This window comes from Triticum urartu, chromosome 2A (assembly GCF_056163025.1).
Source record: "Triticum urartu cultivar PI428250 chromosome 2A, HENAU_Tu73, whole genome shotgun sequence".
Lineage (NCBI taxonomy): Eukaryota > Viridiplantae > Streptophyta > Magnoliopsida > Poales > Poaceae > Triticum > Triticum urartu.
This window is the reverse complement of record NC_141874.1, coordinates 7691020-7718123: the sequence shown is the minus strand read 5'-3', so window position 1 is coordinate 7718123 and position 27104 is coordinate 7691020. Positions and strand designations below refer to the sequence as shown.

Below are 27104 nucleotides of genomic sequence, written 5' to 3'. Positions count from 1 at the left end.
GGCGGCCTTGTCAAGACCGGTATTCACGGAGCAGTCGCTAAGCGACCACTCCTTTCCTATCTTGGCGAGCTCACCGTCAAGGCGGCGACAACGCTTGGCGGTTTTCTTCACGGTGATCACGGAGCGGTCGAGCGTCCACGCGGCGGCGAGGTCTGGGTCGTTCCGAACCCATTCTGGTGCCACGTCGCTCTTGGCGAACGCGGAGCGGCAGCCGGCATTAGGCCGGTCGTACCTTGCCTTCCGTCGTGGCGCACTCCGCCTCGCACACCACGACCCAAGAGTCAGAGGCGTCGTGTATCCGCCACCTCAGAGGTAGTAGAGGATGCGGCCCCACGCCTTCGTGATCGCCGGTGGCAGCTCCTCCTTGACCTCGCGGCGTTAGAGGCATGGCGGTGTGGTGTACCATGGCAGGGACGCTGACTCGTCCTTGATGCAACATCTGATTTGGAGTCTGTTCATCGGGAAACTACGTTCGTATTGAAGTGGCTACTTCCGAGAGGTTGCATCAGTCAGCGCCGCCCTTGTCCGTCCGGTCACATCATAGCATTGATGCCAATCGTTGCATACTCTAGGCTAGCATGAATGTGTCGCGTTAAGCAGTGTGTGCATCGGAAGAAAACAACGGAAGGGCGGGTGGGTTATTTTTGGTGGGCCAGGCGGTCATAAGCGGGCTTGGGAGAGGTCCGGACTTCCGCACCTCCCCCCCCCCCCCCCCCACACACACGTTTGTCTCCGGTTTGCGGGAGAAATCGTGTTCGTGCCGCGCCACAGACTGATACAGACCCGCGTTGGATGGCTTCCATGATCCGAACAACGCGGTCCGCCTTGGAGATGCCATAATAGGCAGTATATGTGGGATGACATGTGCCAGCTCCGATTTTTCTCGTATAATTGAATTGGATCTATCCATGAAAAACTTTTTAAACATTTTGTTATCTAGTTGAATTTGAACTTATTTTATCTGAACTTTGATAAATCCCGCCATGTTTGATTAAATATTTATTATGTTTGACGATAGATAGTATTTATTATGTTTGATTATTATATACATAATAAGTAATCCATAATAGAATGAAAATTATCATGCTTGTTTTTTTGTTGAGGTGATTTTCTTTATGCATGGCCACATGTTTAGGTCGATCTTTTTCCATGCATGTTGTGTGCTGAGGTAGCATGCTTTTATGTTGACAGAAATAGTTTTTCTTTGATGTGTGATAGAAATAAGTTAGTTTTTTTTAGAAGAAGAAATAAGTTAGTTTTTTTTTTAGCAACAAAAATAAGTTAGTATGTGGACAGGATTTTGATCGGCCTGCGTCATAGACCAACATATGTTGTGTAACCCAACCGGTCCGGTGGTTCTCCAGCACTCAGTACATGCTGGCAGCGCCTCCCGACTACATCCTTGCCTCGCCGGCGACTAGCCGTCGCCGCCTTCCGCCTGCCTCCGTGGCCCCACCCCTAGTTGCGCCCTTGCTCGCACACTGCGGCCGGACCCGCGCAGTCCACAGATCACAGCAGACCTGCGCGGTGGCCGGCAGTGTGCACCCTGCCTCGGGCGTCCAGCAAAGTAACAGACTGCAGCCAGCCTTCCCACGAATCAACAACACAGGTATGGTTGTTCCCCCAATTTGGCAACTTCTGATTCAAACCTTATAATTTTTTTCATTCTCTGTTGTCCAATTATGTGATTGGTAAAATGCAGGGACTGATAAGATGTATTGTTTCTTGTAGAATTGTAGAGAATAAAGAGGACTAGAGACATTGTTTCTTTTTTGGAAACAAATTGCAAGGAAAACTATGCTCAACCACCCTGTAGATTTGTAGAAAAATGTGTAAAAAAAAATCTTGTAGAATTGTAGAAGAATGTGTATTTTTTTAAGGTGGACCACTCTGTTTTCAAACCCTTGATCCACCACTGAGTGAGGGTTACCTATTTTGATATAGAAGATTTCCATAACTTTGCAATGGTATACAGAGAAAATTATACGTTTTGTCTCTCGACTCTTGGCAAAGTCTAGATTTTGTCCCACAACTTCGAAACCGGAGAACTTCCACCCTCAATTACTGAAATCGAACAAGCTTCATCGATTGTCTCGGTTTTGCATGGTTTTGATGTTGACTCAACCCGATTCTGACTAAAAATCGCATAAAATTTTCAAATCCGTGTTTTTTTTTCTAAATTACCGTAGTTTTTCAAATGCATCGACTTTTATAAAATTCACGTACTTTTTACAAGTCTGCATAATTTTTAAAAATCTGTGAACCTTTTTCAAATCCATGAACTTTTTAAAAATTCACATAAATTTTTCAACAAATGTGTGTTTGTTGTGGATAGGAAAATGTATGTGTACTCATGGGAGTAAGTACTCCAGGGCACCATATACCTCATAAATGAATGGTTTATACATCTTTATCATTTCTAATATACTTTATTAACAATTACTAGATGCCCTCAAATGAGTTTAATTGAAAATTACATTTGAAACCACATATTATATTTTATTTATAAGTAAACTGTATTTTTTGTACTAAAAAAGGTATACAACATAAATAAAGGTCTCCGATGAATTTTTCCCACGAAGCTTGCATTTTGGTATATTAAAATAATTAATAAGATATATTGAGAATGACAAAGAAGTATAATATGCTTATTTAAGAGGTATATGACATACTCCGAGAAGTACAAAGGTATATATAGAGCATGTTTGTTGTAAAAGGAGAAAAAGATACCACATACCCCCAACACAATAATAATGAGTCAAGACCCCAATAAGTCCACGTTCTTTATTTCAATATATGATATCCCAGAGTATTTAACCAAAAACTACCACAATTCATGGAAACGTGTCGAAAAACTACCACTTCACGATTTTGTGCCAAAAACTACCACTTTTGTCCTAATTTGTTGCTAAAAACTACCAAGTGTAAAAACTGCTCGCTTTGGCTCGTTTATGATAGTGTGGCCCACATGTCAGGACGGAAAAAGTCAGCATCATTAACTTTGCCGTCACCGTAGAAAGAGATCGAGACGGCGGCGGCCTTCACCGGAGGCGGAGAAGATGAACTACAACGGCGGTGCGGCCTCATCTGGAGGAGACGGCGCGACCTGCAGGGCGGCTGGGAGGTCCGGGGGAGGCGAATTCGGGGCGGCGTCTGCCGGATCTGGTGACTACGAGGCTGGACAGTGATGGGGAGGCCTGCCGGCAATGAGCCCCAGGAAGGACGGCCGCTCCGGGCGAGGCCATGGCGATGGGCAGGACGGGGCGGTTCGCTGGGCGGCAGGGCTACGCTAGGGAGGCGAGGCTGCAGGATCCGGTCGCGGTGGGGTCGGCGACTACCGACGGTGAGGGGAGACGAGCGAAGGCGCGGGCGCGGCGGGAGCTTGGGTCTACGGGTGGCTACGAGGACAGGCGGTCGCGGGCGTTAACGGTTGGCCATGAGCGCTTCGCCACGCTGGCACCTAAACAGTCGGGTCGGGCAGTCAGATTCGGGTTTAACCCAGGCAAAGCAAGCAGTTTTCACACTTGGTAGTTTTTAGTAACAGATTAGGACAAAAGTGGTAGTTTTTGGCACAAAAAGGTAAAGTGGTAGTTTTTCAACACGTTTCCATGAATTGTGATAGTTTTTGGTTAAATACTCTGATATCCCATTTGTTTTGCCACTTGTCCTTCGTCCCATTCTCGCCTACGATTATCGTAGTGCTTACAAAACCAAACCGTGTTTTAATGTGATCAATCTTAAGACGTCTCTCTCAACATAAGATGATAATTTTCTTCCCTTGATAGGTCTTCTTCCAGGCCTCAATAACCTTTTTTAGAAACGCAATAAGGAGCCAAAGGCTCGCAATATGCATGCACAGTTACCATTACGAACACACGATGCTGCCTCTATGAACGCCTTTCAGAAATTGAGCTGTTATATTTTAAAATTCACGAAGTCACTACATACATCTAGTGATTGACTTGACGCACACATCATACCACTAAAAAATAGCACCTAATAGTTTTACTACAAGAAACCTAACCATGTATGGTAGGCTTGGTTGGGCTCCACCGCTCAATTATTGATAGCACTAATTCAACTCTTAACACTTGTGCAGCCTTTGTCTTTGCCGAAACGGACGAGCTAGCTGATGTCACATCTTGTCTTGGATAGGTCTTCCACGCCTGATTGATTGATCACGATAATTCAAAACCCCAACTTATCTTGAGGGCATCTTTTGATATGTCTCTTTCATTTCATTTAAGTGAGGAGGTGTTCAATTTCAAACTTGATTCATGATTTTGATTGATTAACATTTCACAAGTTAATTGGCTGCAGCAAATCTATTTAAACATATCAGTCCTGCGCATGCTCTTATCACAAAAACTAAACGCAAACATGGAATATTGTGCTTGGTTTTAAGGTAACGCGCGTCGACTGCAAATTAAAATTTTCTAAGGTCTGCGTTGGATAGCTTTTGCGGCTCGGATAGCGTGGTCCGGATGGTTACGGGAGGTTTATGGCTTTTTGACCAAAGTGAAAAGGCTGCAAAAATAGAAGCAAAAGCTCAAACAAACAGAACCTAGTTTTGTTGAAATGGATGAGGTGAGATGTCACATTTTGTCTTATGATAGGTCTTCCACGCCTGAATGACTGGTAGCAATAATTCAAGATTCTGGCGCATCTTTTGATATATTTAGTAGTATTTGTTTATATGGATTCAGATAATATATATCTCTAAGTAATCCCGGAGTATAATTAATCTGGTTTATTGTTACGATAAAACTGTCTTACTCATTGTCCTACCATTGAAAATAAGCTACGATTAATCTGGTTTGCTCTTGTCCTGTAGGGATGAAGTACGTACGGTTGGTACACTAGAATAACATGCACAAAGAGAGCGTGCTCAGCTATCTTAACACGAGGACGGAGGAAGCTTCATAGCATTATACGAGAGTATTACCCCTTGCAGCCGTGAGATTCCGTGGGAGGCTACAGAAAGAAGCCATGAGTGCTGCTCCCACCGACGCCATGGCCGGGGAAGAAATCGACGAGACCACCTCTCGGGCTCAGGCTGAGATGTCTGAGATCATGGTGTCGCTCCCGCGGTGCTCGGTGTACCTTACTCGCCAGTACCGCGGCTTCTGGATCCGCGAGTTCGTTCTTGAGGGCATGGCCGCCGCTCAGGCGTCCTTCGAGCCAAGGCCAACGGACGTCTTTCTCGCCAGCTGCCCCAAGTCCGGCACCACCTGGCTCAAGGCGCTCGCCTTCGCGACGCTCAACCGCGCCACGCACTCGCCGTCCGACTCCGACCACCCGCTCCGCCATCACAACCCGCACGACTGCGTCCGCTTCCTCGAGACCAGGCCCGTACCAGAGACCATGGCGCTCCCTTCTCCCCGGCTGCTTGCAACCCACTTGCCCTGCTCCCTGCTGCCCAGCCGCATAACGGAATGCGGCCGAGTCGTCTACGTCTGCCGGGAGCCCAAGGACGCTATGGTCTCCTTCTGGATCTACAGCAACAAGATCGCGGCGGTGCTGCGCCGGCAGCTCGGCCTGGAGGCTCCCTTGCCCACGTTCGGGGAGGCGTTCGAGCTCTTCTGCAAGGGGCAGAGCAGCTCCGGACCAAACTGGCGCCACGCCCTCGAGTACTGGGAGGAGAGCCGGAGGAGGCCCGGTAAGGTGCTCTTCCTCAAGTACGAGGAGATGCTGCAAGACCCAATCGGCAACGTGAAGAATCTCGCGGCGTTCATGGGGTGCCCATTTTCTTGCGCGGAGGAGGAGGCTGGGGTGGTGCGGGAGATCGTGCAGCTCTGTAGCTTTGAGAAACTCAAGAACTCGGAGGTGAACAAGAATGGCAACAGCGCCATGATGGGCGTCAAGAACGACGTATACTTTAGGAAGGGAGCCGTCGGCGACTGGAAAAACTACATGACGCCGGAGATGGCGGCGCGGCTGGACAAGATCGTCGAGGAGGCGCTTCAAGGTTCAGGCCTGACCTTTGGCATCTCCATTTAGAAGGGAAGGCCACTCGTGCAGAGGGATGGGGAGCGAATTGTTGCTATGAAGCATGAATTTTCGTGTTTGACAATTCCAAAGAAAATAAGGTCTTATGAATTATGATTGAGGAAACTCACAAATGATATATTATATATTTTTACGAATCATAAGTGATATGCTTTAAGGTCATTAGTTTTCCACCATATGAAAGTGACATGTATTAAAATAATAAATTTACTTGCTTAATCTAGTGACGAACTGGAAGTTGTTGGTTGTACGAGTCGAAAAAAAATCGTATGGCACCCCTCCAGTTTTTTGTTTTCCAGATTTGATGATTCTCATCTAGGTGAAATTTAGCTATGTCTCGTCTAAGTTTCCACCACACAAACTAATTTGCTAAAATTTCCATGCTAGCGCTTGATCCCGCATAGCTGGTCGCTGCGTCGGGAGTTGCTATGTCCCCTGGTTGGCCCGTTTCGCATCGCACATCTACTATCGGCCCCTTCCGTATTGTGCATGTGTTATCGGCCCATTTCCGCGAAGCGTGCTAGGGGCCATTTTTCTCTTATGTTGTATTTCTGGTCTGCATTTTAGAAGCAAGAGTCGAGCCATAAAGGAGGGTTGTTGTCGCTGCTCGCTTTCCCTTCTAAAGGCATGGCCAATGGTCCAGCTTGGACAGCTGCCCCATGGTTCCACATCAGATGCATGCTGCCGTGGAGGAGATTGGTGAAAAAGACTATGCCTTGCAGAGGGTTGGTGTAGCCTGTAGAGGAGCTAGCTTCTTCAGCCAAAAAGTGTGGTCCTCCGAGATAGAAAGGTAAGAGAGAGTGTGCTCTGGGCGAAAACACCTAGCTAACATGCATGTAAAGTTGGTGAAGATGGAGTCATTGTAGGACCCAATAAAATGTGTGAAATAACCTCACCATGCGTTGGATGATTTTTGCAATGCATGTAGCTCTAGAATTTTTTATCTAGTTAAACTCACGGGACAGTAGCATGGTAGTGCCTCCATTTTACATGCCCTAACTCCCATTCGATACTCTCCATTTCCTCACTCGTGATTCCCCTTTGTCTTCCAGTAGAGGGCGACGCGAGCATATCTTGACCTCTTTTTTTTTGTTATAGTACATCCAATACTAGTGTGTGGATGGGAGGCAGAGCTATTTTGGTGTTTTTCCCATTTGTTTCTGTTAGAGCGGACCCCCCCCCCCCCCCCCCCTCTCCTTTGTCTTCCAGTAGAGGGCGACGGAAGCATATCTTGACCTTTTTTTGTTGTTGTAGTACATCCAATACTAGTGTGTGGATGATTTTTGTGTTATTTCCATTTGTTTCTGTTACAACGGAACCCCCCCCCCCCCCCCCCCCCCCGCGCGTTCTTTGTGTGTGTATTTGTTGCTGAAAAAAAATAAAAATAAATGATGTAGAGGGCTTGCATTTGCTTGATGATGTGAAGGATTTGCATGTGATGGAAAATGAAAAATAAAAGGTTTGCATGATCTTGATGATGTGGACATCTTGCAGGTTCATTTAATTTTGTATGTTGCATTCCCTCATATCCAAAACTCTCTTTCTCTCTCTCTCTCTCTCTCTCTCCCTGAGCTTCCAAAGATTCATGTCAGTAAAATCAAGTGACTTGGTTTCATGGGATCAGGAAGTTAGGACATTCTAAAGTAGTGTTTTTGTTATTCATATGCAATCGATTTGATAGCAGATTATTGTTGAGTCAAGAAATAAAGTCCCATCAAGTGTACCAAAAAAATGGGTTGCGTTGCTGATATGGTTGGTGTTTTCACAGATCTTTTGAAGAGGAAGATCTTTCTGAAGAGTAAGAAAATAATTGGTACAGCACGTAGCTAGAGTCCAAGACTGCCTTGTCTGTTATTTGGGGAGTGAAAGCTACGTTGTCGGATCTCAGATCCAGAATGCGTTGAGAGTGACCCGTGACTGACAACATTGTACACACAACAACTATTTGCTCCAGCCACAGAACCCGTGACTAATTTTTGTGTTTTTACTCCCCCCCTGGCGAGCTTATAAGCAACGGATCAAGCTTCCAATGGCAAACCAAGCTTGTTCAACGAACCAATTTCGCCGGCAGAGCTCCACAAAGTAATTTACCATGGCATGGTTTATGTTGCTCTTCCCCTTCTCCCTCTTGTTTGTGCATTACTGGTTCATTGGGAAGACAGGAAAAAAGCAGTGGCAGCACCAGCGAGAAGACTGCCTCCCGCTCCCGCCTTCGCCGCCGGCATTGCCCATCATCGGGCACCTGCACCTCATCGGCTCCCTCCCGCACGTCTCCCTCCGCAGCCTCGCCAGGAGGCATGGCCCCGACGTGATGCTCCTCCGTCTTGGTGTCGTGCCGACGTTCGTCGTGTCGTCGCCGCGTGCTGCGGAGGCGGTGCTGCGCACGCACGACCATGTGATGGCGTCGCGGCCCCGCTCCCAGGTCAATGACATCATCATGTACGGTGCATCCGACGTCGCCTTCGCGCCGTATGGCGAGTACTGGCGGCAGGCGAGGAAGCTCGCCACCACCCACATGTTGAGTGCTAAAAAGGTGCGGTCTTTCCGCGGCGCCGTCATGGACGAGGTAATTCTTCTAGTCTTCCCGCGTTTGACAGAAATCTCTTGTAAAATCTAGCCCTACAAATTTCCGACCCTCCAGGACAAGAAAATGTTTCTTTTTGCATTACAAATATTAAAGTAGTCATTTCGGAATAAAATGTGGGGACGTGATCTGGTCTTATGTTAATCGTCTCAAGTCATAGTAATAGTCACCAGCTCACATGCAACAAAGATGACAACCTTGAAGCATTTGAAGCAACCACTTAATTAACACCACTAGGAGCATATAGTTTAACGCACGCAACTTTAGTCTAAGAGACTGGACCACTGGTGAACTGATTGACCCACGGTTTCGCTGGTCGGACCGCTAGCGTAGCTGCTTCCATGCAAATAAATGCCGTCATAGTAGTATTGAATTTACATTCAAAAATAATTTGCAACAAATATTGACCTTAGATCATGCGAGGGCAAATAATAAAGGTTTTCAATTTGCCCTCAGCTAAGAGTTTCGTAAATGTTAGCTTCTCTAATATTTTAAGATGCATGACATATAGGTGAGCATAGTGATGGCCAAGATCAGTAATGCCGCCGCAGTAGGTGGTACTTTGGACATGAGTGAGCTGCTCAGGTCATTCGCGTATGACATGGCGTGTCGCATCGTGTCGGGCGAGTCCTTCCTGAAAGAAAGACGGAGCAAGCTGTGCCAGGACCTTGCCAACGATACCTCACGGCTGCTAGGAGGGTTCAACGTGGAGGAGTACTTTCCAATATTGACTAGGGTAGGAGTGCTTAAAAGAGCAGTTTGTGCAAAGGCTGAGAGAGTGAGGCATAGATGGGCCGAATTGCTGGAAGAGCTGATCGATGATCATGAGAGCAAGGGCAAGTCAACATTTGATCATAAGGTTGGCGACTTCTTAGATATCCTATTGTCTGCTCAGGAGGAGTACGGTCTCACCAGAGATCACATTAAAGCTCTATTGACGGTAAGTAGAAATAATAGCTTCCGAATTATATATTGATCTTTATATATGTCTTGCATAGTATGCTGATTAATTCATTCATATCCACAGGATGTATTTTTTGGTTTAACAAACACGTCATCTAACACCCTCGAATTCACCTTGGCCGAGCTCATGAGGAGGCCATGCCTGATGAGGAAGCTACAAGACGAGGTGAGGAGCATCGTGCCCCTGGGACAAGAAACTGTCAGTGAAACTGACATAGACAAGATGACATACCTAAGAGCAGTTATAAAGGAGTCACTCCGGTTGTATCCTGTTGCACCTTTCCTTCCTCCACACCTTGCCATGGGCGACTGCAATGTCGTTGGGTACATGGTTCCTGCTGGAACGCACATCCTTGTCAATGTATGGGCCATTGGTAGGGACTCCAACTCCTGGGAGGACGCGGAAGAGTACATACCCGAAAGATTTATAGAGGAAGGCAGCGCTGTGCATGTGAACTTCAAGGGGAATGATTTTCAGTTCTTGCCGTTCGGGGCAGGACGAAGGATGTGCCCTGGTATAAACCTCGGAATCACCAATGTCGAGCTTATGTTGGCTAATCTCATGTACCATTTTGATTGGGAACTGCCAACCGGGGTTGAGAGAAAGGACATTGATATGGCAGAGGTGTTTGGGCTAACCGTGCGTCGGAAGGAGAAACTGATGTTAGTTCCAAAATCACGCATGTAGCCGCAAGAATAAAATCTAAGCTAAATATTTTGTTTTCTGTTGTTGCTAATAAATAAAGGGGAATTCCTGCTTGTTGTAAATTAGTTTAGAAGATTTTATCGATAGCTAAATATTTTGTGTTATGTCGTTTCAACTGTCTTTTGGTAGTCTAATTTGAGGACAAGTATACATGTTTCTTTTTTTTCTTGGCTGACTGAACGAGCTCCGTGACAAGGAAAAGATCTCCAAAATCATATGACCCTTTATGAATCCTTTAGAAGAGGAGCGAGAGGTGGTCCATCATCTCAAGAGGAGCGAGACGTAGTCCGAGAGCGCAAATCATCCTTTAGAACAGGACCAAAAGTTGGCTAATTTGAAGAGTTCATAGGTTAATCCTTTAGATTGCTGGACTGTGGTTGTTTGGAGGCGTGATGGCGACTACAATTTCAATCCAAAGAAAAGAAATATAGAGAGATGGCTCTGGCAATAACTGAATTGAGCCGTTTTGTGTTTGGCGCGTATAAAGGTGTGAATGTATACACACCACTAGTCAACCTTGCTGGTGTTAGCTACTACTCCGTCTCATAATGTAAGACTAATGTCAAAAAACGGCTTACATTATGAGATGGAGGAAGTAGAATTAATACGGTTGTCAACCAAATGGATCAAACAATGAACCTAGTGGCAGCTATATATATATATGTATGCACACGGACAGGGCCACACATGCTTGTGGCATGTGGACAGTGCTCACTGCCGAGATGTCCCGGGGCTGTCATCCCGGCGTCCTACCTCCATCGACGTGCATACCATCGGCCGGTTAGGCTTTGCGCTGGTTTCTCCGGCGACTGCGAGGTGGTCAACAAGTGAGGGGACGAGGCCGTGACTAGAGCGAGTCACGCGTCCGTCGAGTGCTTTTCAGTTGGACATGCATGTCGCTTTCTAATTATATTGGTTTGATACTGAAGGCCAAATTAATAAACAAGTTAAGCGGGCATTTTGGAGTGCAGAGAAGGGACCCCAACTCGATTGTTAACTCGAAAACTAAATTGTAAGTGAAATTGGATGGCTTCCCTGTATCACTGCATGCACATTGATTTGGTACTGGTAGACCCGCAAAAATGGCCATAAGATAAACAGGAGCAAACAAATGACAAAGGTTGCTAGCAATGATGGTGTAACACATAAACTGATGAGTAGTGGTCTGGTCATATCGGCACGCGAACCACGGGAACGACGAGAAGGTCATGTTTCCGCCGGGAGGTGACTGTGACGACCTCTGCCATATCCAGGTCCGCCGCCGCCATCCCGTGTGGCAGCTCCCAGTCAAAGTGGTATAAGATACTAGCAAGCGCAAGCTCCATATTCGCCAGCCCGAACGTCATCCCGGGGCACATCCTTCGTCCCGCCCCAAATGGTGTGTACTCAAAGTCTGCCCCCTTGAAGTCAATGGCGTTGAGATCAAACCTCTCTGGCGTGAACTCCTCCGGCTTGTCCCAATGCATCGGATCCCTGCCGATGGCCCAGGCGTTCACAAGCACTGTAGCCCCCACTGGCACGTCGAACCCGAGCACCCGGCATGGCGAGCGGCACTCCCGTGGTAGCAGCAGTGGCAGCGCCGGGTGCAGCCGAAGAGTCTCCTTGATGACTAGGCGCAAGTAGTGTAGATTCCTTAAGCTCTCCTCCGTCACTTTGCCTTGCTCACTGAGCACTCGCCGGACCTCCCCCTGCACCTTCTGCATCACCCTCGGGTTCTTCAGGAGCTCGGACATGGCCCATTGTAGCATTGTCGCTGATGTCTCACTACCTGCGACAAACAAATCCTACAAGCAATGGTCGCATCCTCTTCAGTGCTCGACATATATTCCATGTAGATGTACTATTGAAATAGTACCATCATGTGGTTAGTCGTAACTAGCTTACCGCCATCACGGCTTTGATTGTGTGCGTGGTGAGCGGGAACTCCAAGGAGTCATCTTCTTTCTGGATTCTCAAGAGCACGTCAACCAAGTCCTCCTCCTTGTCACCCGCGGCTCCTGATGCCACTTGGTGCTCCTGGATGATGGTTTCCATGAAACCCATCATTTCATGGTGGTGCTGCTTCATCGGGCGTGGCTTTCGGCTGATGAGCATCGCTAAGCGTGACGACGGATAGAGGTCCGGCAAGCCGGGCCTCGAGAATAGCTCGATGCCTTCCCCCATTAGCCGAAGGAACGTCTCCCGGTCCTTGAACCGGCTCCCTATGATGGCGCGCACTGTGGAGTCATTGACGTATGATGACAGTAGTGCGCTAAGGTTCACCGCCGCCCCCGGTGTTCCGTTGCCGTCGACACCTCCAGGAGGAGGCGCTGGACCTCCTGCTCGCGGATGCCTCTCGCGGACTGCACGCGTCGGGTGCTAAGCAGCTCCACCGTGCAAATCTTGCGCAGCTGCCTCCACGCACTGCCGTAGGGTGCAAAGATGAGCCCCTCTGAGCCGTCAACAAGGGTCAGCCGCTTGATCATGCTGATGGGGCGCGTCGCGAAGGCCACGTCGTGTGTCCTCATGACCTCGCCGGCCGCCTCCGCCGATGAAGCGACCACGACGGGCAGGTCACCGAGGCGGAGCAGCATCAGCGGGCCATGCCGTCGGGCAAGGTCGCGCATCCTGTGGTGCGGCAGCTTGCCCATCATGTGGTGCAAGTGGCCGATCACCGGGAGCGCCCATGGCCCCGGCGGCGGCCTGGGGCCGGCTCGAAGGCGCGCTGCAAGGATGAAGTAGGCCAACGGGATGATGACTAGTACAAGTGCAATCAAGAGATTATGGCTTGCGTCCATTGTTTTGGGTGGGAGAGTGTCCAACTCAAAATGCACCATCAGTATATAGTATACTACTCCCTCCATTCCTAAATATAAGTTTTTTTAAAGATTCAAATGGACTACAATATACGGATGTTTGGAGACATATTTTAAAGTGTAGATTCACTCATTTTGCTTTGTATGTAGTCGCTTGTTGAAATATCTAAAAAGACTTATATTTAGAAATGGATGGAGTAGAATTAAATTAGTTTCCAATTGCCGGCCGTTGGTCACCATCAAGTAGACTTATATTGCCTTCCGTTTCTTTTTAGTCCGCATATAAGATTTGGTTAAAGTCAAACTTTGTAAAGTTTGACTAACTTTATAAAAAAATATTAACATCTCCAATACTAAAGTTATATGTTATAAAAATTAATTTCATCATCCATCTAATATTATTGATTTCATAGTGTGGATGTTGATATCTTTTTCTACAAAGTTTAACTTTGACCAAATCTTATATGCAAACTAAAAAGAAACGGAAGGAGCACGTTTGCAGCTGTCGGCATTATTGAGCAAGCAGTAATTAATTTAGTGCCTACTTGGATCTGCTCAATGATAACAGCAATCTTTTCTCTAATTTGACCTGAGTTCTTGCCCTGGAAGTTGTTGAGATGGTTGCCTCAAGTTTACATCATTGCAATCTTTTACTTCTTATAAAAAAACCAACATGTGGAGTAGAAGCCAAAGAAGTGGCTGCTAAGATGTTAGTTGGTCAACTCCCACACCTGTCCTTTTGTCCTGTTGTTAGAGGAATCTGAAAGAAGTATCTGATAAGCATCGCGCTCGACAACTTATGTTTCTTCAGTTCATACAAGCACAGCATCCCAGTCACAGGGCAATGTCTTATACTTCCTCCGTCCCAAAATTTTTGTTTTAGATTTGTCTAAATATGAATATATCAAGTCACGTTTTAGTATTAGGTACATCCGTATCTAGATAAATTTAAGACAAAAATTTTGAGACGGAGAGAGTATTTTTTTCTTCATACAGGAATTATTATAAGAAGTAATTAAGACTAGTATTATTGAGATTTACAAAAAAAAAATCTATGAGCCCCTCAATTTTTTTACTGTGAGCACATTAATACTACTCTTGTTATAAATACATATGTTGTTTTCCCTCTCAATGATGAATATAATCCCGGAATGCAACTAAAGTATATATTATTATGCGTGGTATGTTCTTTTTTCAAGAATATGCACGAGCATGTGCATCATCTATTATAGATAGAAAAAAGGCTAGAAAACCATTACAAGCTCCACGCAAAGATTACAAACGCAGCGAGGACACGCCCACCTGCACAACGTTGGAATGAGGTATTGCTCAACTTGTTGCCCACTCAACGCCCCCAAGAAAGGATGCACAAAGATCGCATCTAAGTAGGCCGGCAGCTACCCAGGCAGACCCCTCGTTCTTGATGTTGGAGATGACCATCATGGCCGATGGAATTGCATCATCGAACAGCAGCGCATTGCCGTGTTTCCAGATCTCCAAGAAACCAGAATTATGACGGATCTCATATTGCGCTGCTCTGTCCTAGCAACTTTGGAAGTACACCAATCGATCAAGTTGTCGTCGGGCGTAGGTGTCCAGTCCGGCTTGCCCCAAGTGGACAGGGCAGCATAGCAAACCTATCTGGCCATGACACAAGTGATGATCAAGTAAGTGGTTCATGGTCTCTTGTTGTTGATCACACAATGGGCACAAAGGTTGGTGTGGTAGTCCATGGCGTGCAAGTCTATCAGATGTCCAACAACGATTCCGCATCGCTAGCCAGGTAAAGAAGCTGCAGTTTAGCATGGCACGTGACTTTCAAGTGAACTCCGCAGCAGGCGCCACTTATCTCCTTACAAATTTTGCATTGTATGCAGACCGCGACGAGTATTCGCCATCCAGCTCCCATGCCCACTTGAGGATGGCTCGTACACCAGCATTGTAATGTTTGTATATTCAACCTGGTATGATTGAGTACAGGCATATTGTAAATGGCCAGAGCTAGCTTATGAGTTTGTGAGTTGTATTTTGAATGGATCGGCAAAGTGTTGGTAGATGAAAGTGCTTTCCCAGGGCTTGTTGTTTTACTGCAAATATGGACATAAAAACTGGATTACGTTCTTGCTTCAAGTTCCCATGCAATCCACCGGCCTTTGTTCTCACGAGCTTATTGTTCGATCTTGTATTCGATGATAGTTGGTACTGACCGTGGGGACTGGGCAAGACGTCACATCCATGAGAGCCTTGAGCGATTATAGTTGTGGATCGATTTGGCTTCTGTTGTCGGCACTAGTAGAAAAAAGGGTCAAATGTGAAGCACATTAGTGCCGGTTTGAATTTGAGCAAGCACTGATGTGACCATTAGTGCCGGTTCCAACGGCTAGGCGGGCGGGCATCATTAGTACCGGTTCGTGGACAACCTTTAGTACTGGTTCATGCCACGAACCGGTACTAATGAGGCTGTGTGAGGCTATCACTAGTAGAAACGGAGCTTTAAAACCGGTTCGTAAGGGCCTTTAGTGCCGGTTCCATAACCGGCACTAATTGGTGGGCACTAAAGCCCCCCCCCCTTTAGTACCGGTTCGGCACGAACCGGCGCTAAAGTGCCACCACGTGGCGTGAGCTCGCGCCCTGGTATGGGGGACCTTTAGTACCGGTTGGTGTTACCAACCGATACTAAAGGTTTTTATTGAATTTTTTTAAAAAAATTTGGAATTTTTTTTTTGATTTTTAATTTTTCTGAATTATTTGGTGATTTAGTCTCTAATCACCTCTCTTAACTGCTCAAGTGTGGATCACTCATTCCAAATCATCTATTTTCCCAACCGGTCACCCATCCCTCTCACTACTCCAGCCCAAGCACGCTTAACTTTCGGGTTCTATTCTCCTTCGTTTCCAAGTCTGCACTTGTTGTTTTCGTGACAATAGTAAGATGTCAATCCTATTAACCCTCGGGAGTTTAGCTTGAGCATGAAGTCACACATTTGACCATATCTTTTTTTCCTTTTGGAATTTGAGAATTCTAAAAAATTGCAAATAGGCCGTAGGCAGTCTCCATCGGATGCGGATTTTAGTGCTGAATTTTTTGATATATTATACGTTTTTTCCGACATCGTATGCAAAAGTTATAGCCGTTTTACATTTTCCCTACACTTTTTGCAAAACATGTCCAAATTTAAGTTTTCAAATTTTCCTAACGTGTAGATGTAATAATATAACAACCTCTCGAAGGATTTTATTTTTTGAAGTTTTTATCATTTTCTTTTGATTTTTTCAAAACTGAAATGGTGATGAGGGGGGGGTAGAGTTTGAAAATTGCCCTATAGTGCCGGTTTGTGTCTTCAACCGGGACTATAGGTTAAGACTCTGTAGTGCCGGTTGGTGACACAAACCGGTACTATAGGTTAGACCTTTAGTACCGGTTTGTGTCACAAACCGTCACTAAAGGTGCTCGTGGGGCCCTGGCCTGACGCCAGCCTGCCACCACCCCTTTAGTACCGGTTCGTGGCACGAACCGGTACTAAAGGTTCATTACGAACCGGCACTAATGCATAGCCATTCGAACCGGCACTATTGATCACATTAGTGCCGGTTTTTTTTACAAACCGGCACTAATGTGCTTCACGTTTGACCCTTTTTCTACTAGTGTATGGTCAGGCTGGGGCCCCACGAAGACCTTTAGTACCGGTTCATGCCCTGAACCGGTACTAGAGTTTCTTAGTAAGCTGATTTTTAGTCCCACCTCGCCAAGAGAGAGGCAGTATGAGCGGTTTATAAGCCGTGAGTGCACAGACAATGACGAAGAGTTGCAATGCTCACATGCATGTTGATTAGCTTGAAGCCTTGCGGAATAGCATAGATTGCACTGAGCTATGTGTAGTGCAGTCTACACTATTCCGAATGGCTTGAAGCAAATTAACCAGCATTGCACCTCTTTTTTTTAATAACTTATTTGAACTCCGGACTTCTTTTGTGTTCAGTATGCAGCATTCAAAGCGACGTCATCAATTTCCAACATGTTCTGACATCATTTGTTGTTTTTCGGTCATTTACCTAATTGTTTAGAGAGCTAAATGACCGTGAAATTGTTGAGGGTGTGCATACTTTTCTGCTTGCGACTGAGGCAAACAAGCGGGCGGATGGTTTTATGCCTTGTCCATGTGCTAGCTGTAAGAATGGTCACAATTACTCTACGTCAAGAACCATTCACGTCCACCTGTTTAAGTCCGGTTTCATGCCACACTATAATGTTTGGACCAAGCACGAAGAAAGAGGGGTTATGATGGAAGACAATGAAGAAGAAGAGGACGACGACAGCTATCCTGGCCATGGGTTCCCTGAATACGATGATACAACAATGGGGGAAGAAGCTGAGCTGGTAATGCGGGAAGAAGCTGAGCCGGCAATGCGGGAAGAAGCTGAAGAAGAGGCATCAGATGAGCCCGTTGATGATCTAGGTCGGGCCATTGCCGATGCAAAGAGAAACTGCGCAAGTGATTTGGAGAAGAAGTTGCAGCGCATGTTAGAGGATCACAAAAAAATGTTGTACCCAAATTGCGTAGGTGACAAGAAAAAGCTGGGCACCACACTGGAATTGCTGCAATGGAAGGCAGAGAATGGTGTATCTGACAAGGGATTTGGAAAGTTGCTGGTAATGATAAAGGATATGCTTCCAAAGGACAACGAATTGCCCGAGAGTACGTACGAAGCAAAGAAGGCTGTTTGCCCTCCAGGGTTAGAGGTGCAGAAGATACATGCATGCCCTAATGATTGCATCCTCTACCGCGGTGAGTACGAGGATTTGAACGCTTGCCCGGTATGTGGTGCATTGCGCTATAAGATCAGCCGCGATGACCCTGATGATGTCGAGGGCGAGCGCCCCAGGAAGAAGATTCCTGCCAAGTTTGATGAAATTGCTCCATTCACAGTGAATATTGACCCGAGCATCCCGTTAAATGATGAAAATTTTCCATGGTTACGGCGCAAAGGGACACACACGAAGAAAAAGTTTCACACCCAAAGATCTGGGATGTGATCGGCTTCACTATCATCACTTTCTTCTGTGTTTCACACCCAGAAGGGAATCTCTGTAATAGTTAGGGTAGTTAATTATGTGTTTTAGCATTTGAAACGCGAAGAAATTTTATGTGCAAACAAATTCTTTCATGCCTTTACTGATTTTTAAAGTTAAGTTATTCACAAACTAGTGATTCACACTAATTTCAAATAATTCAAAATTTAAACTATTCAAATTTGAAAACTACGGGCACTAACAGAAAGTTTGTAATTTTTTGTACCTAAAGCAAAAATATTCACAAAGAAACTCTAAATACACAAAAAAACAACTCAAAAATAAATAAAGAAAAAAAATTAAAAAAAAGCCCGCCTACTAGGCCAGAGCGGCCTGCATACGACTAGAAACCCAACCTGTTGTTGGGCCAGGATGCAGGCCCGCAAAGGCCCAGTAGGCCAACAGGGCAGCACAGAACATGTAGGCCCAGTAGGCCTGCTTTGGAGAGGAGCTCGAGAGAGCTACCGCACGGGGGTTTATAAACCAGTGCGGTCGCCCCTCAGCTAGCAAGGTGGGACTAAACTTGCGCACCGCACCTGCGCCAGCGCACCCCCTTTAGTACCGGTTCATGGCACCAACCGATACTAAAGGGGGGCCTTTAGTACCGGTTGGAGCCACCAACCGGTACTAAAGGGGGTGCGGTTCCCGCCGCTTGGCCTGGCCAAAAAAGGCCTTTAGTACCGGTTGGTGGCTCCAACCGGTACTAAAGGTGCCTTCTATATATACAACACTTACGAAAATTTCATTCTCCCTCTGTTTCTTCCTCTGTTTCCCCATTGAAGCACCGCCCGCGCGCCCTGATCGATCGACGCCGTCCCCGTCCCCGTCGCTGCCCTCGTATCCGTCGCCGCCCCGGGCCCGTCCCCGTCGCGCCGTCCCCGCGTCGCCGCCCCCGCGTCACGCCCCGGCCCGTCGCCGTCGCCCCGCTGTGAGCTCTCCCCCTCTAACCCCTCTCCCTCGCCCCCGGCGGCCACCATGGGCGCCGCCCCTCCTCGAGCCCATACACACACACAAGCATGATGAACACACACACACACGTACATATGTATGAATTAATGCATGTATATATTAGTATATACGTATTTTGTATGTTTAATTAGTTTAGATTTTTTTAGATTATTATTTTTTCACTAGTATATATGTATGAATGCATGTTAGATGGATATAATTAGTGTTTAATTAGTATGGAAATTTTTTATATAATGTTGTTTTTCAGTTTTTTAATGGATGTATAAAAGTTGTGTTTTCTGTTTTTAGTGTTAGATGCTTAATTAGTATGAAATAGCATATAGAATTCTGACATATGCAATGATAGCATAATTAGTGTTATATAGAAATGTTAGAAATTTTAGTTATCAAAATCCAATCATTAAAAAAATGTTACTTTTTGCGGGCATATAGCTAGTATTTGTTCTCGACGATGCCCGGCCCGCATCCTCGCCGTCGACCCGTCCGCGACGACGTCCGACTGACCCATGTCCGGGACTGGGCTCCGCCGGGCTGGCACTGGGAGGTGCTGCCTGGAGGGGCGCGCCGCTTGATGAGGAAACCGGCCCCGGGTCCCGTCGTCGACCCTGATCTCGTTTGGTGGCGTTCGCGTGGGCCAGTTTCGGTGCGGAGGGAGCCGGCCCCGCCGGAGGTGGTATGTCGTCGTGTCAGGGAGGAGGACGAGCACGTCCATCGCTACATGGTTGCGTTAGAGGGCGGCAGGTTCTCCAATACCTGGCAGTTTCTTCAGGGATCTCACTTCAGCTATGATCCTGTGAGGGTTCCTTCTCTTTGGGTGTCCACCGCCCGCGCCGCAGGAACCGCGAGTGTCCTAGATTCTTCTGTAGTATTCGATCTTTAATTAGCTACCTAGCCAGTGATGTACTATTCAATATTATATATTATTCGAGACGATGTATTCAAGATTATATCTATTATTCGAGACGATGTATTCGAGATTATATCTATTATTCGAGACGATGTATTCAAGATTATATCTATTATTCGAGACGATGTAATTTGAATACTAAATTGTTTTATATTTCTTTTGGCATAGTTAAATAAAAGCTATGGCGGACAATACCGACAGAGAGGGAGAACAGACCATGTTCGATATGATACGCTGGCCAGATGATGATTAGAATGAAGAAGATTATGACGGTTTCGAATTTCTAAACAACACCGGAGAGGGTGATATGATATTCGATCGCGACGACCGAATTGATGAAGTCATGAACTACAATTACGACGATGACAAAGAACATGTTGATCCTGAAACAACAAAGACCGACGAGGTATATATATTTATATAAGCAGGCATCTGGTGATCATCACATGTTTTAAATGAGTTGAAGATATATTAACGAATCGATCTTTCTTCTTTCAGCCATCCGGATCGAGCAAATCTTCAGGCAACAGGACGAAACGAGGCCCGAACAAAAAGTTGAAGGAGGGCATAAAGTATAATATCGAGGCAATCAGACCTAATGGCGAACCATTAGCGCCTAAGAAGATTGCAGACAAGTTCGTTCGTCAGTGCTGGATAGATACCCCCGCTTAATGTACTACAAATTCTCTGTTTTTGCCTACTAGCTAGCTACATGTTTTTGCTTACATATGCCCGCCTAATTAAGACATGCAAACGTGTGTGCATGCAGATTTCACTGGATCTTGTGTATCACTAAAGTTGACGCCGGAACAGTTGAAATACTGGACTCACTACTCAAAGCAAATAGTGACCATAACATCTTATTTGGGATAGTCAACAGGTAATTTCAATCATTATTAACTATATATCTCGGCCTATTTAGTTCGTCATTTCATGATATGAACTATTTAATAACCCATTTATTCATTTTCTTTGTCGGCGGGCAGGGCTTGGGCAAGGTTTATCAGTGTCACGGAAGGCGAATGGAAACGACAGCTGAAATGGTTTCGACCCAAGGTAAGTAATTAAGTAGTACTAGCTAGCTAGCTAGCTGCCATCTCTTTAATTATCATGCTTGATTAATTATTCACAATTTTTACACCTTTAAAGGAGCAGATCTCAAAGACAGAAATGAGTACGCTTGTTAGAACACTATTCACAATTTTTACACCATTATCGATATCTAGTCACACAACTAATACACATGCATATTGATCTCCTTCTTAACAGTTCACAGAGGTGCGGGACAAGCTCCTAGAAACGGAGCGCATAGAAGCACTTCAAGAAGAAATAGCGGGATTTTTGCTCGACCAGGTCATAAATCCGAAGGGAGAATATTATTACCCGCTACCGCCCCCATCGACCAGGTCATGAACCACTTCCAATTGTCATCGTGCGTCGAAGGCACCAATTAGGCTAATGCCACTGGCTCCGAAGGCAACATGCATATGTAGGAGAAATTGTATATAGCTATACATGTGTGTATGTGTGAATTAATATGATGGTTTGTGAGACATTGATGATATATATATGATTGGTTCTACTAGAAATTCTATATATATATATATATATATATATATATATGCATAACGTGTACAATGTGTAGTATCGTAAAATACCAGCAAACGAAAAAAAATTAAAATGGAAAACACAAAATTAAATGAAAAAGAAATTATAAAACTAAACCCCCCCCCCCCCCAACATTTTAGTACCGGTTGGTGTTACCAACCGGTACTAAAGGGCTCCCGGAAATGCCCTCCGTCCTTAAAAATATCGTCTACTATCTGCAACTTCACTTCCAAAGCATCGAAAGGTTCTTAAATCCAAAAGCATCTACTATCTGCAACTCTAGCATCAAATGCCCTCCTAAGGATGACGGTAAAAATCTTGTCGTCTACCCATTCAGTTGGTTCATACCTTGCTGGAATACACTCTACCTTCCGAGTTTCGACACTACCATCAGTACAAGAATATCATTGACAATGCAGTTACTCTCCAGCAACAGGAAAAAGTGCGAGGAAGTGACACTTGACAGATACTCCCTCCGTCCCAAAATAACTGTCGAAGATTCAGTACAACTTTAGTACAAAGCTGTATTCAGTCAGCAACACATATTTTGGGATGGAGGGAGTATAACATAAGGCTACGCAATTAGTGTAAGCTGAAAGAATACAGCAAAGTTTCAATTCATGTACTGTATAGATAAGTACAACCCATGGAAGGAAAAAAAATACAATCTATCTACACAGGCTCAAGATACTACAGGTATGTATACTACTTGCTACGGCCAAAGTAAAGGTAAGAATGCCTTAGAGTGAGGCCTCCCTATCAGTCTCTTTCTACAAACATTACAGGAAAAAAGAATAAGAGTATGATGGGAATAAACATGTCGAACCTTCAAAAATCACCAAAAATGTAGATACGTACAAATTGGAGATTGTAATTTCCTAGTTATTCGCACCTAAAAGACTTGCAAATATTCATCAGATATGCTGCCATATTTTTAAGTATATAAATAATTGGCACTTGAGCATGACGAAAACTGAAGAATAACTGCAGGTGATAATTACAGGAAATCAATATTATGAGCTAGCATTCAGCTAACACACGTGCAGTATAAGATTTCAGCTAAACGGAACCTATGAACCAGGAAGGAACCCATGCAGCAATGGAGATGAATTAACCCGAATGATGTGGGCATGCAGATAGAAATTCCTGAAATTTGGAGAGCATGGTGTGTACTTCATGATTCAAAAATAAGAGCCTTGCAAGTTTAAACTGCACAAAACAGATATCTAGCAGAGGACCCTTCCTAATTGATTCTGCTAAATATTACCAACAGCATAGCAGCCCGCCAGAGTGATAGAATATCATACTCCCTCCGACCCATATTAGTCGTCGCTAAAATGGATGTATTAGACATATTTCAGTGCTAGATACATCCGTTTGAGTGACAACTGACATGGGACGGAGGGAGTATTAGAGTTGGCACCACTGAATTGGTAAATTTTATTTTGAGCATACAATAAGTATAAGATAAGCACATCATCGTTGCTTAATGTCGATCATCCAAGGGAACCTAGAAAACCAGGCATCATACTGATACAATACAGAATTGATGAACTAAAATTTCAAAAAGGAATGTTTTTGTATAGATTGATTTCTTCCCCTTGCAGCTATGTAAGTATTTTCCCCCTTCATGCTTTTGAACCCAGGGGCAAAACCACTACCCAAAGACAGGGGATTTGTCAGATTCATACCCTTGGAGATCCCTATGAGCGAAAAATGGATTCGAGTTCAACCATCCTGATTACCGTGTTTCCAGAAATAAAGTGTGTACTTGACTTGAATCTTTTCCCAGCATAGATGTGGATGTCTAATGTCTTACAGAAATGTGCTATCCTTATAGGACAACCTATGTGGAGGATGAAAAGAGTAACCTGTGTGTCATACAAGAATAAAAAGGTCAATGGTGCATCAAAGGAACACAAGGGGCAAAGCAATCACCTGCGAGCAATTACTCCATCACTCTTTTGGTTAAAGAACAGAAACTATGTTTGAATCTGTATAATAAAATACCATAACCAGATTCTCCGTGAACAATTCAGTTCACCTATCAACAGGAAGTAAAAAACCAAATATGTATTGTGCAGTTGGAAGGTAATGAGAAAAGGGATATACATTAAACATCTAGTCACCAAATTTGCAAGTTTCAACTTGAAAGCAAACAAATCATTTTCAATGCCAACTTGCAAAAGATTGTGTAGAGGCCAGGGGAGATCCTCTCCTTATTCTAGAAAACTAGACTGAAAAGGTAATGACAGCTTTCAATAGTGAATGAATTACTAAAGGTCAGTTCATCCATAATGAGCATTGAGCAGTACTATGAAACTTGCAAAAGATTGTGCAGCCTTGATGAATAATCACAACTCGAAAACATGGTTTAAATTCCAGCCTCACAAAACATATACGTACAAATATGAAATTCACACCCTGTTGTAGAAGCAAACTGAAAAGGGGGTAAAGTAAACAGCTACAGTACAAAGAAGGTACCAACTCAGATGCAACAGTAGCTCCCGCTGGAGAAAGTGTGGCCAACTTCGTTAAATTGGGCAGTGCTATTGATGGCTGGGCAGAGCTTGATGCCCGACAAAGTGAATGGCCCTTGGTAAGCAAACTTCACCATCCCAACAACCTCCAGTTCACCATCTTTAGAGTCTTGATCCACAGGCATCCGTGCTCTCAACCGTCCAGCGGGGCCTTTCAGAGGAATGTCTGAGATGTGCCACCTGAGTTCCCTCTCAGCCCGGTTCAACACAGCCTTGGGCGAAACATTAAGCAGAGTTGGATCCACAGGAAGCTTAACAATGAATGTAACATTGCTCAGTGGCTGCGGCAACATCGGGTTCGACGCATAGTGTATCATCAGTGAGAGCAATGTACCACTGTGGCGCTTTACAAGACGCAACCTCAGGGGGAGAGGTGAGTGCTTGGGCAGGAAGCTGTATTTCATGATGGGGATAGGTTCCTCCTTCGATGGTGTCTTCACATGGAACAGGCCGTTCTCGAGGCTGCTCAACACGGTACTCTGCAAGGCAGCCCTCTTCATTCCAGAAGTACCCTCAAGCCGGAATGAGAACTCTGTCTCCCTCCCTGCTGCCTTCTTTGGTGGTAAGGTCCGCAAAATGATTGTACCCTTCAGACCAACCCGTGCAAGAACAGACTCGTTGAATTCAGCATTGATCTCCTCAACGATGCACAACTCAGGCACGGTCATCTCTTTGCTCGGGGTTACCAGGCTGTCAAGTGGCGAACCAGAAGGCGCATTTGGTGCCTGCCCACCACTCATGGCTAGAATCTCAAGACCAGTGAGGGTCTTGTCCTTGTGATCCTTCTTGGTTGTGGTAACAAACTCAGAAGCATCAAGCCCACCCCCAAATGGCGCATTGAAGCCCTCAAATGCCTCAGCCAGTGAAGCTTCCTCATTACCAAACTCAATTCCACCGTAGTCACCCTCAAATCCCTCAACCCCAATGAATGTTGGTTTAGTGGCCTCGGCTGGCGGCAAAGTGGTGACCTCCAACCCAGCAAGCGCAGCAGCAGGATCAGCAACCACAAGGGCAGTCTCCTTGTTCTTCTTGAAGGCACCAACCAACGCCTCCTCTGGCTTGCTAGCAACCATGTCGCTGGCTGCAAAGGGGTCCTTCTCAACCGGGGGCGCCTCCTCAGGCGGCGGCTCATCCCCAGTAGCCGCAGCGGTCGCAGGCGCGAGGCTGGAAGCAGAGAACTCGTCGCCAGCAGATAGGGTCTCCTGGGGGAGCTCGAAGGAGGCGGTGGCGAAGCCGTCGCGGGCGGCGTGGCGGTCCTGCGCGAGGTGCTCGACGACGGGCCAGGAGTCGGCGCCGCGGGCGCGGGCCTCGGCGTCGGGGGAGGAGTTGACCATGCGGGCGAGGTTGTCGCCATGGATGGTGGCGAGGATCTGGGAGAGGCGGACGGATCCCACGCCGTGGAGGACGAGGTCGAGCGCGAGGTAGACCTCGGGGTACTTGCGGTGGACCTTCTCGGGGGTGGCATCGACGCCGCGGCAGGCGGCGACGAGGACGGAGACGGCCTGGTTGACGGCGTCGGCGACGGCGAAGGCGTGGACGGCGGGCGCGGCGTGGTCGGAGGCGGTGGTGACGCCGAGCACGTAGATGGAGTTGACGAGGCGGTAGACGACTCGGTACTGCGACTCCACGCCCACCACCAGCTGCCCCGAGCCGGTGGCCAGCGGGTCGTCGCCGATGGCGTCGAGGGAGGCGGAGGAGGAGGAGGAGGGGTGCTGCTTGCCGCGGGCGAGGCTGAGGCGCGCGAGGCGGAAGGCGGAGACGGCGGCGAGGGCGCGCGAGACCGGGAACCAGGAGCGCGTCTGGAGCAGGATGTCCGGGCCGTTCACCGGCTGCAGGGAGATCGCGAGGCACGCCATCGCCGGCGGCGGCGGCGGCCGGATCTGGGGCGGGGGTGGTTAGGGTTCGGATCTGGGTGTGGGGGATGTGCGCTGGCTGTGTGAGATGAGATCCGGGAGTGGGTGCGGGGAAGGAGTCAAGGAAGGAAGGAGACGGGTGCACGGGGCGATGGGTGGACTCAGTGCACGGGCTCGAGACGCTAGGGGTCGCCTTAAACTTGCTTTTCTTTCTTTTTTCTTTTTAACTCTTTTGAGCATCTCTAGCAGCTCCAAACCTCCCAAATCTAAAATAAACCTTGAACTTTCAATCCCTTAAATCAGCACATCAAACTCTCTTACCCCGACCTATTTTGAACCTCGAGGGGATTTAGCTGGTATTCGCTGAATTAGGCCGGCTCATTAGCGTAGTTGCTCCCGCTGCTCAGGTTTTTCTTTATTTTTTATTTATTTAAGTTTTTCTTCGGTTTTCTTCTGTTTTTCTCTTCATTATACTTTATTTTTATTTGTTTTTTTCTTCGTTGCACTTTCGTTTTCTGATTTTCTTCACATTATTTTATTTTTTGTTTTTATATTGTTTCTTTGCCGGTAACTGGTTTTCTGTTTTACACAAGTGTGATTATTCTCAATACCCAATGTACATTTTTAGCGCAGACATGAAATATTTTTTGACACACTTCCTACATTTTTTAAATACTTTACGTGTATTTTTTTAAAATACATGTTTTCAATACTTTTTAAATACATAGTAATATTTTTCCAAATACATGTTTTAAATTTTCTTAACGAAAATAAACATTTTATAGACTACACAAACAATTTTTACATTGTCATGAATACTCTCCGGCGGGACGGCGCTGCAGCGGCTCTGGCGGGGTGCAGCAACGGCGGTGGCGGCGCGGGGCAGATGCGGCAGCGGGCGGCGGCTGCGGCGGAGCTGCGCGAGGCGGCGGAGATGGCGGTGCGAGGGCGCGGCGGCGAATCTCGCCGGGCGGTGGCGGGTGCTGCGAGGAGCGGCGCGAGGCGAGGGGGCAGGGTATTTAAGAGGAGGGGGAGGCGAGAGGCGGCGTGCGGGAGGGGCAGGGGTCAAAGGCGGCGGGCGCGGAGTCCGCGGAGGTCA

General features: G+C 46.4%; 4 protein-coding genes and 1 pseudogene across 4 annotated transcripts; 2 read left to right on the top strand and 3 right to left on the bottom strand.

Annotated features, from left to right (window-relative positions):
• Positions 1-4888: 4888 nt before the first annotated feature.
• On the top strand, positions 4889-6132 carry LOC125540590 (flavonol sulfotransferase-like). Its single transcript, XM_048704197.2, has one exon. The coding sequence runs from the start codon at positions 4990-4992 to the stop codon at positions 5998-6000; it is 1011 nt and encodes a 336-aa protein (XP_048560154.2). The 5' UTR covers positions 4889-4989; the 3' UTR covers positions 6001-6132.
• A 1863-nt stretch (positions 6133-7995) lies between these two features.
• LOC147982783 (indole-2-monooxygenase-like) lies at positions 7996-10366 on the top strand. Its single transcript, XM_087542691.1, has 3 exons — positions 7996-8575; positions 9105-9533; positions 9621-10366. Exons 1-3 carry the CDS (start codon positions 8102-8104, stop codon positions 10242-10244), a joined length of 1527 nt encoding a protein of 508 aa, XP_087398817.1. The 5' UTR covers positions 7996-8101; the 3' UTR covers positions 10245-10366.
• Positions 10367-11284: 918 nt separating this feature from the next.
• On the bottom strand, positions 11285-13042 carry LOC147982781 (desmethyl-deoxy-podophyllotoxin synthase-like). The gene is made up of 2 exons (XM_087539346.1): positions 12147-13042; positions 11285-12046 (listed from the first exon to the last, which is right to left on the bottom strand). Exons 1-2 carry the CDS (start codon positions 12423-12425, stop codon positions 11432-11434), a joined length of 894 nt encoding a protein of 297 aa, XP_087395472.1. The 5' UTR covers positions 12426-13042; the 3' UTR covers positions 11285-11431.
• On the bottom strand, positions 12521-13039 carry LOC147982782 (cytochrome P450 71D11 pseudogene; annotated as a pseudogene).
• A 10917-nt stretch (positions 13043-23959) lies between the features above and the next one.
• Positions 23960-26172, bottom strand: LOC147982780 (muniscin carboxy-terminal mu-like domain protein). The gene has a single exon (XM_087542689.1). It carries the CDS (start codon positions 26006-26008, stop codon positions 24101-24103), a length of 1908 nt encoding a protein of 635 aa, XP_087398815.1. The 5' UTR covers positions 26009-26172; the 3' UTR covers positions 23960-24100.
• Positions 26173-27104: the final 932 nt, after the last annotated feature.

Bases quoted from the DNA above. Each gene is read 5' to 3' on its own strand.
- LOC147982780 (XM_087542689.1), bottom strand. From the start codon at position 26,008: ATGGCGTGCCTCGCGATCTCCCTGCAGCCGGTGAACGGCCCGGACATC.
- LOC147982781 (XM_087539346.1), bottom strand. From the start codon at position 12,425: ATGGGGGAAGGCATCGAGCTATTCTCGAGGCCCGGCTTGCCGGACCTC. The intron at 12,047-12,146 runs GTAAGCTAGTTA...CATTGCTTGTAG, and splicing joins CAATCAAAGCCGTGATGGCG to GATTTGTTTGTCGCAGGTAG.
- LOC125540590 (XM_048704197.2), top strand. From the start codon at position 4,990: ATGAGTGCTGCTCCCACCGACGCCATGGCCGGGGAAGAAATCGACGAG.
- LOC147982783 (XM_087542691.1), top strand. From the start codon at position 8,102: ATGGCATGGTTTATGTTGCTCTTCCCCTTCTCCCTCTTGTTTGTGCAT. The intron at 8,576-9,104 runs GTAATTCTTCTA...CATGACATATAG, and splicing joins GCGGCGCCGTCATGGACGAG to GTGAGCATAGTGATGGCCAA. The intron at 9,534-9,620 runs GTAAGTAGAAAT...TCATATCCACAG, and splicing joins ACATTAAAGCTCTATTGACG to GATGTATTTTTTGGTTTAAC.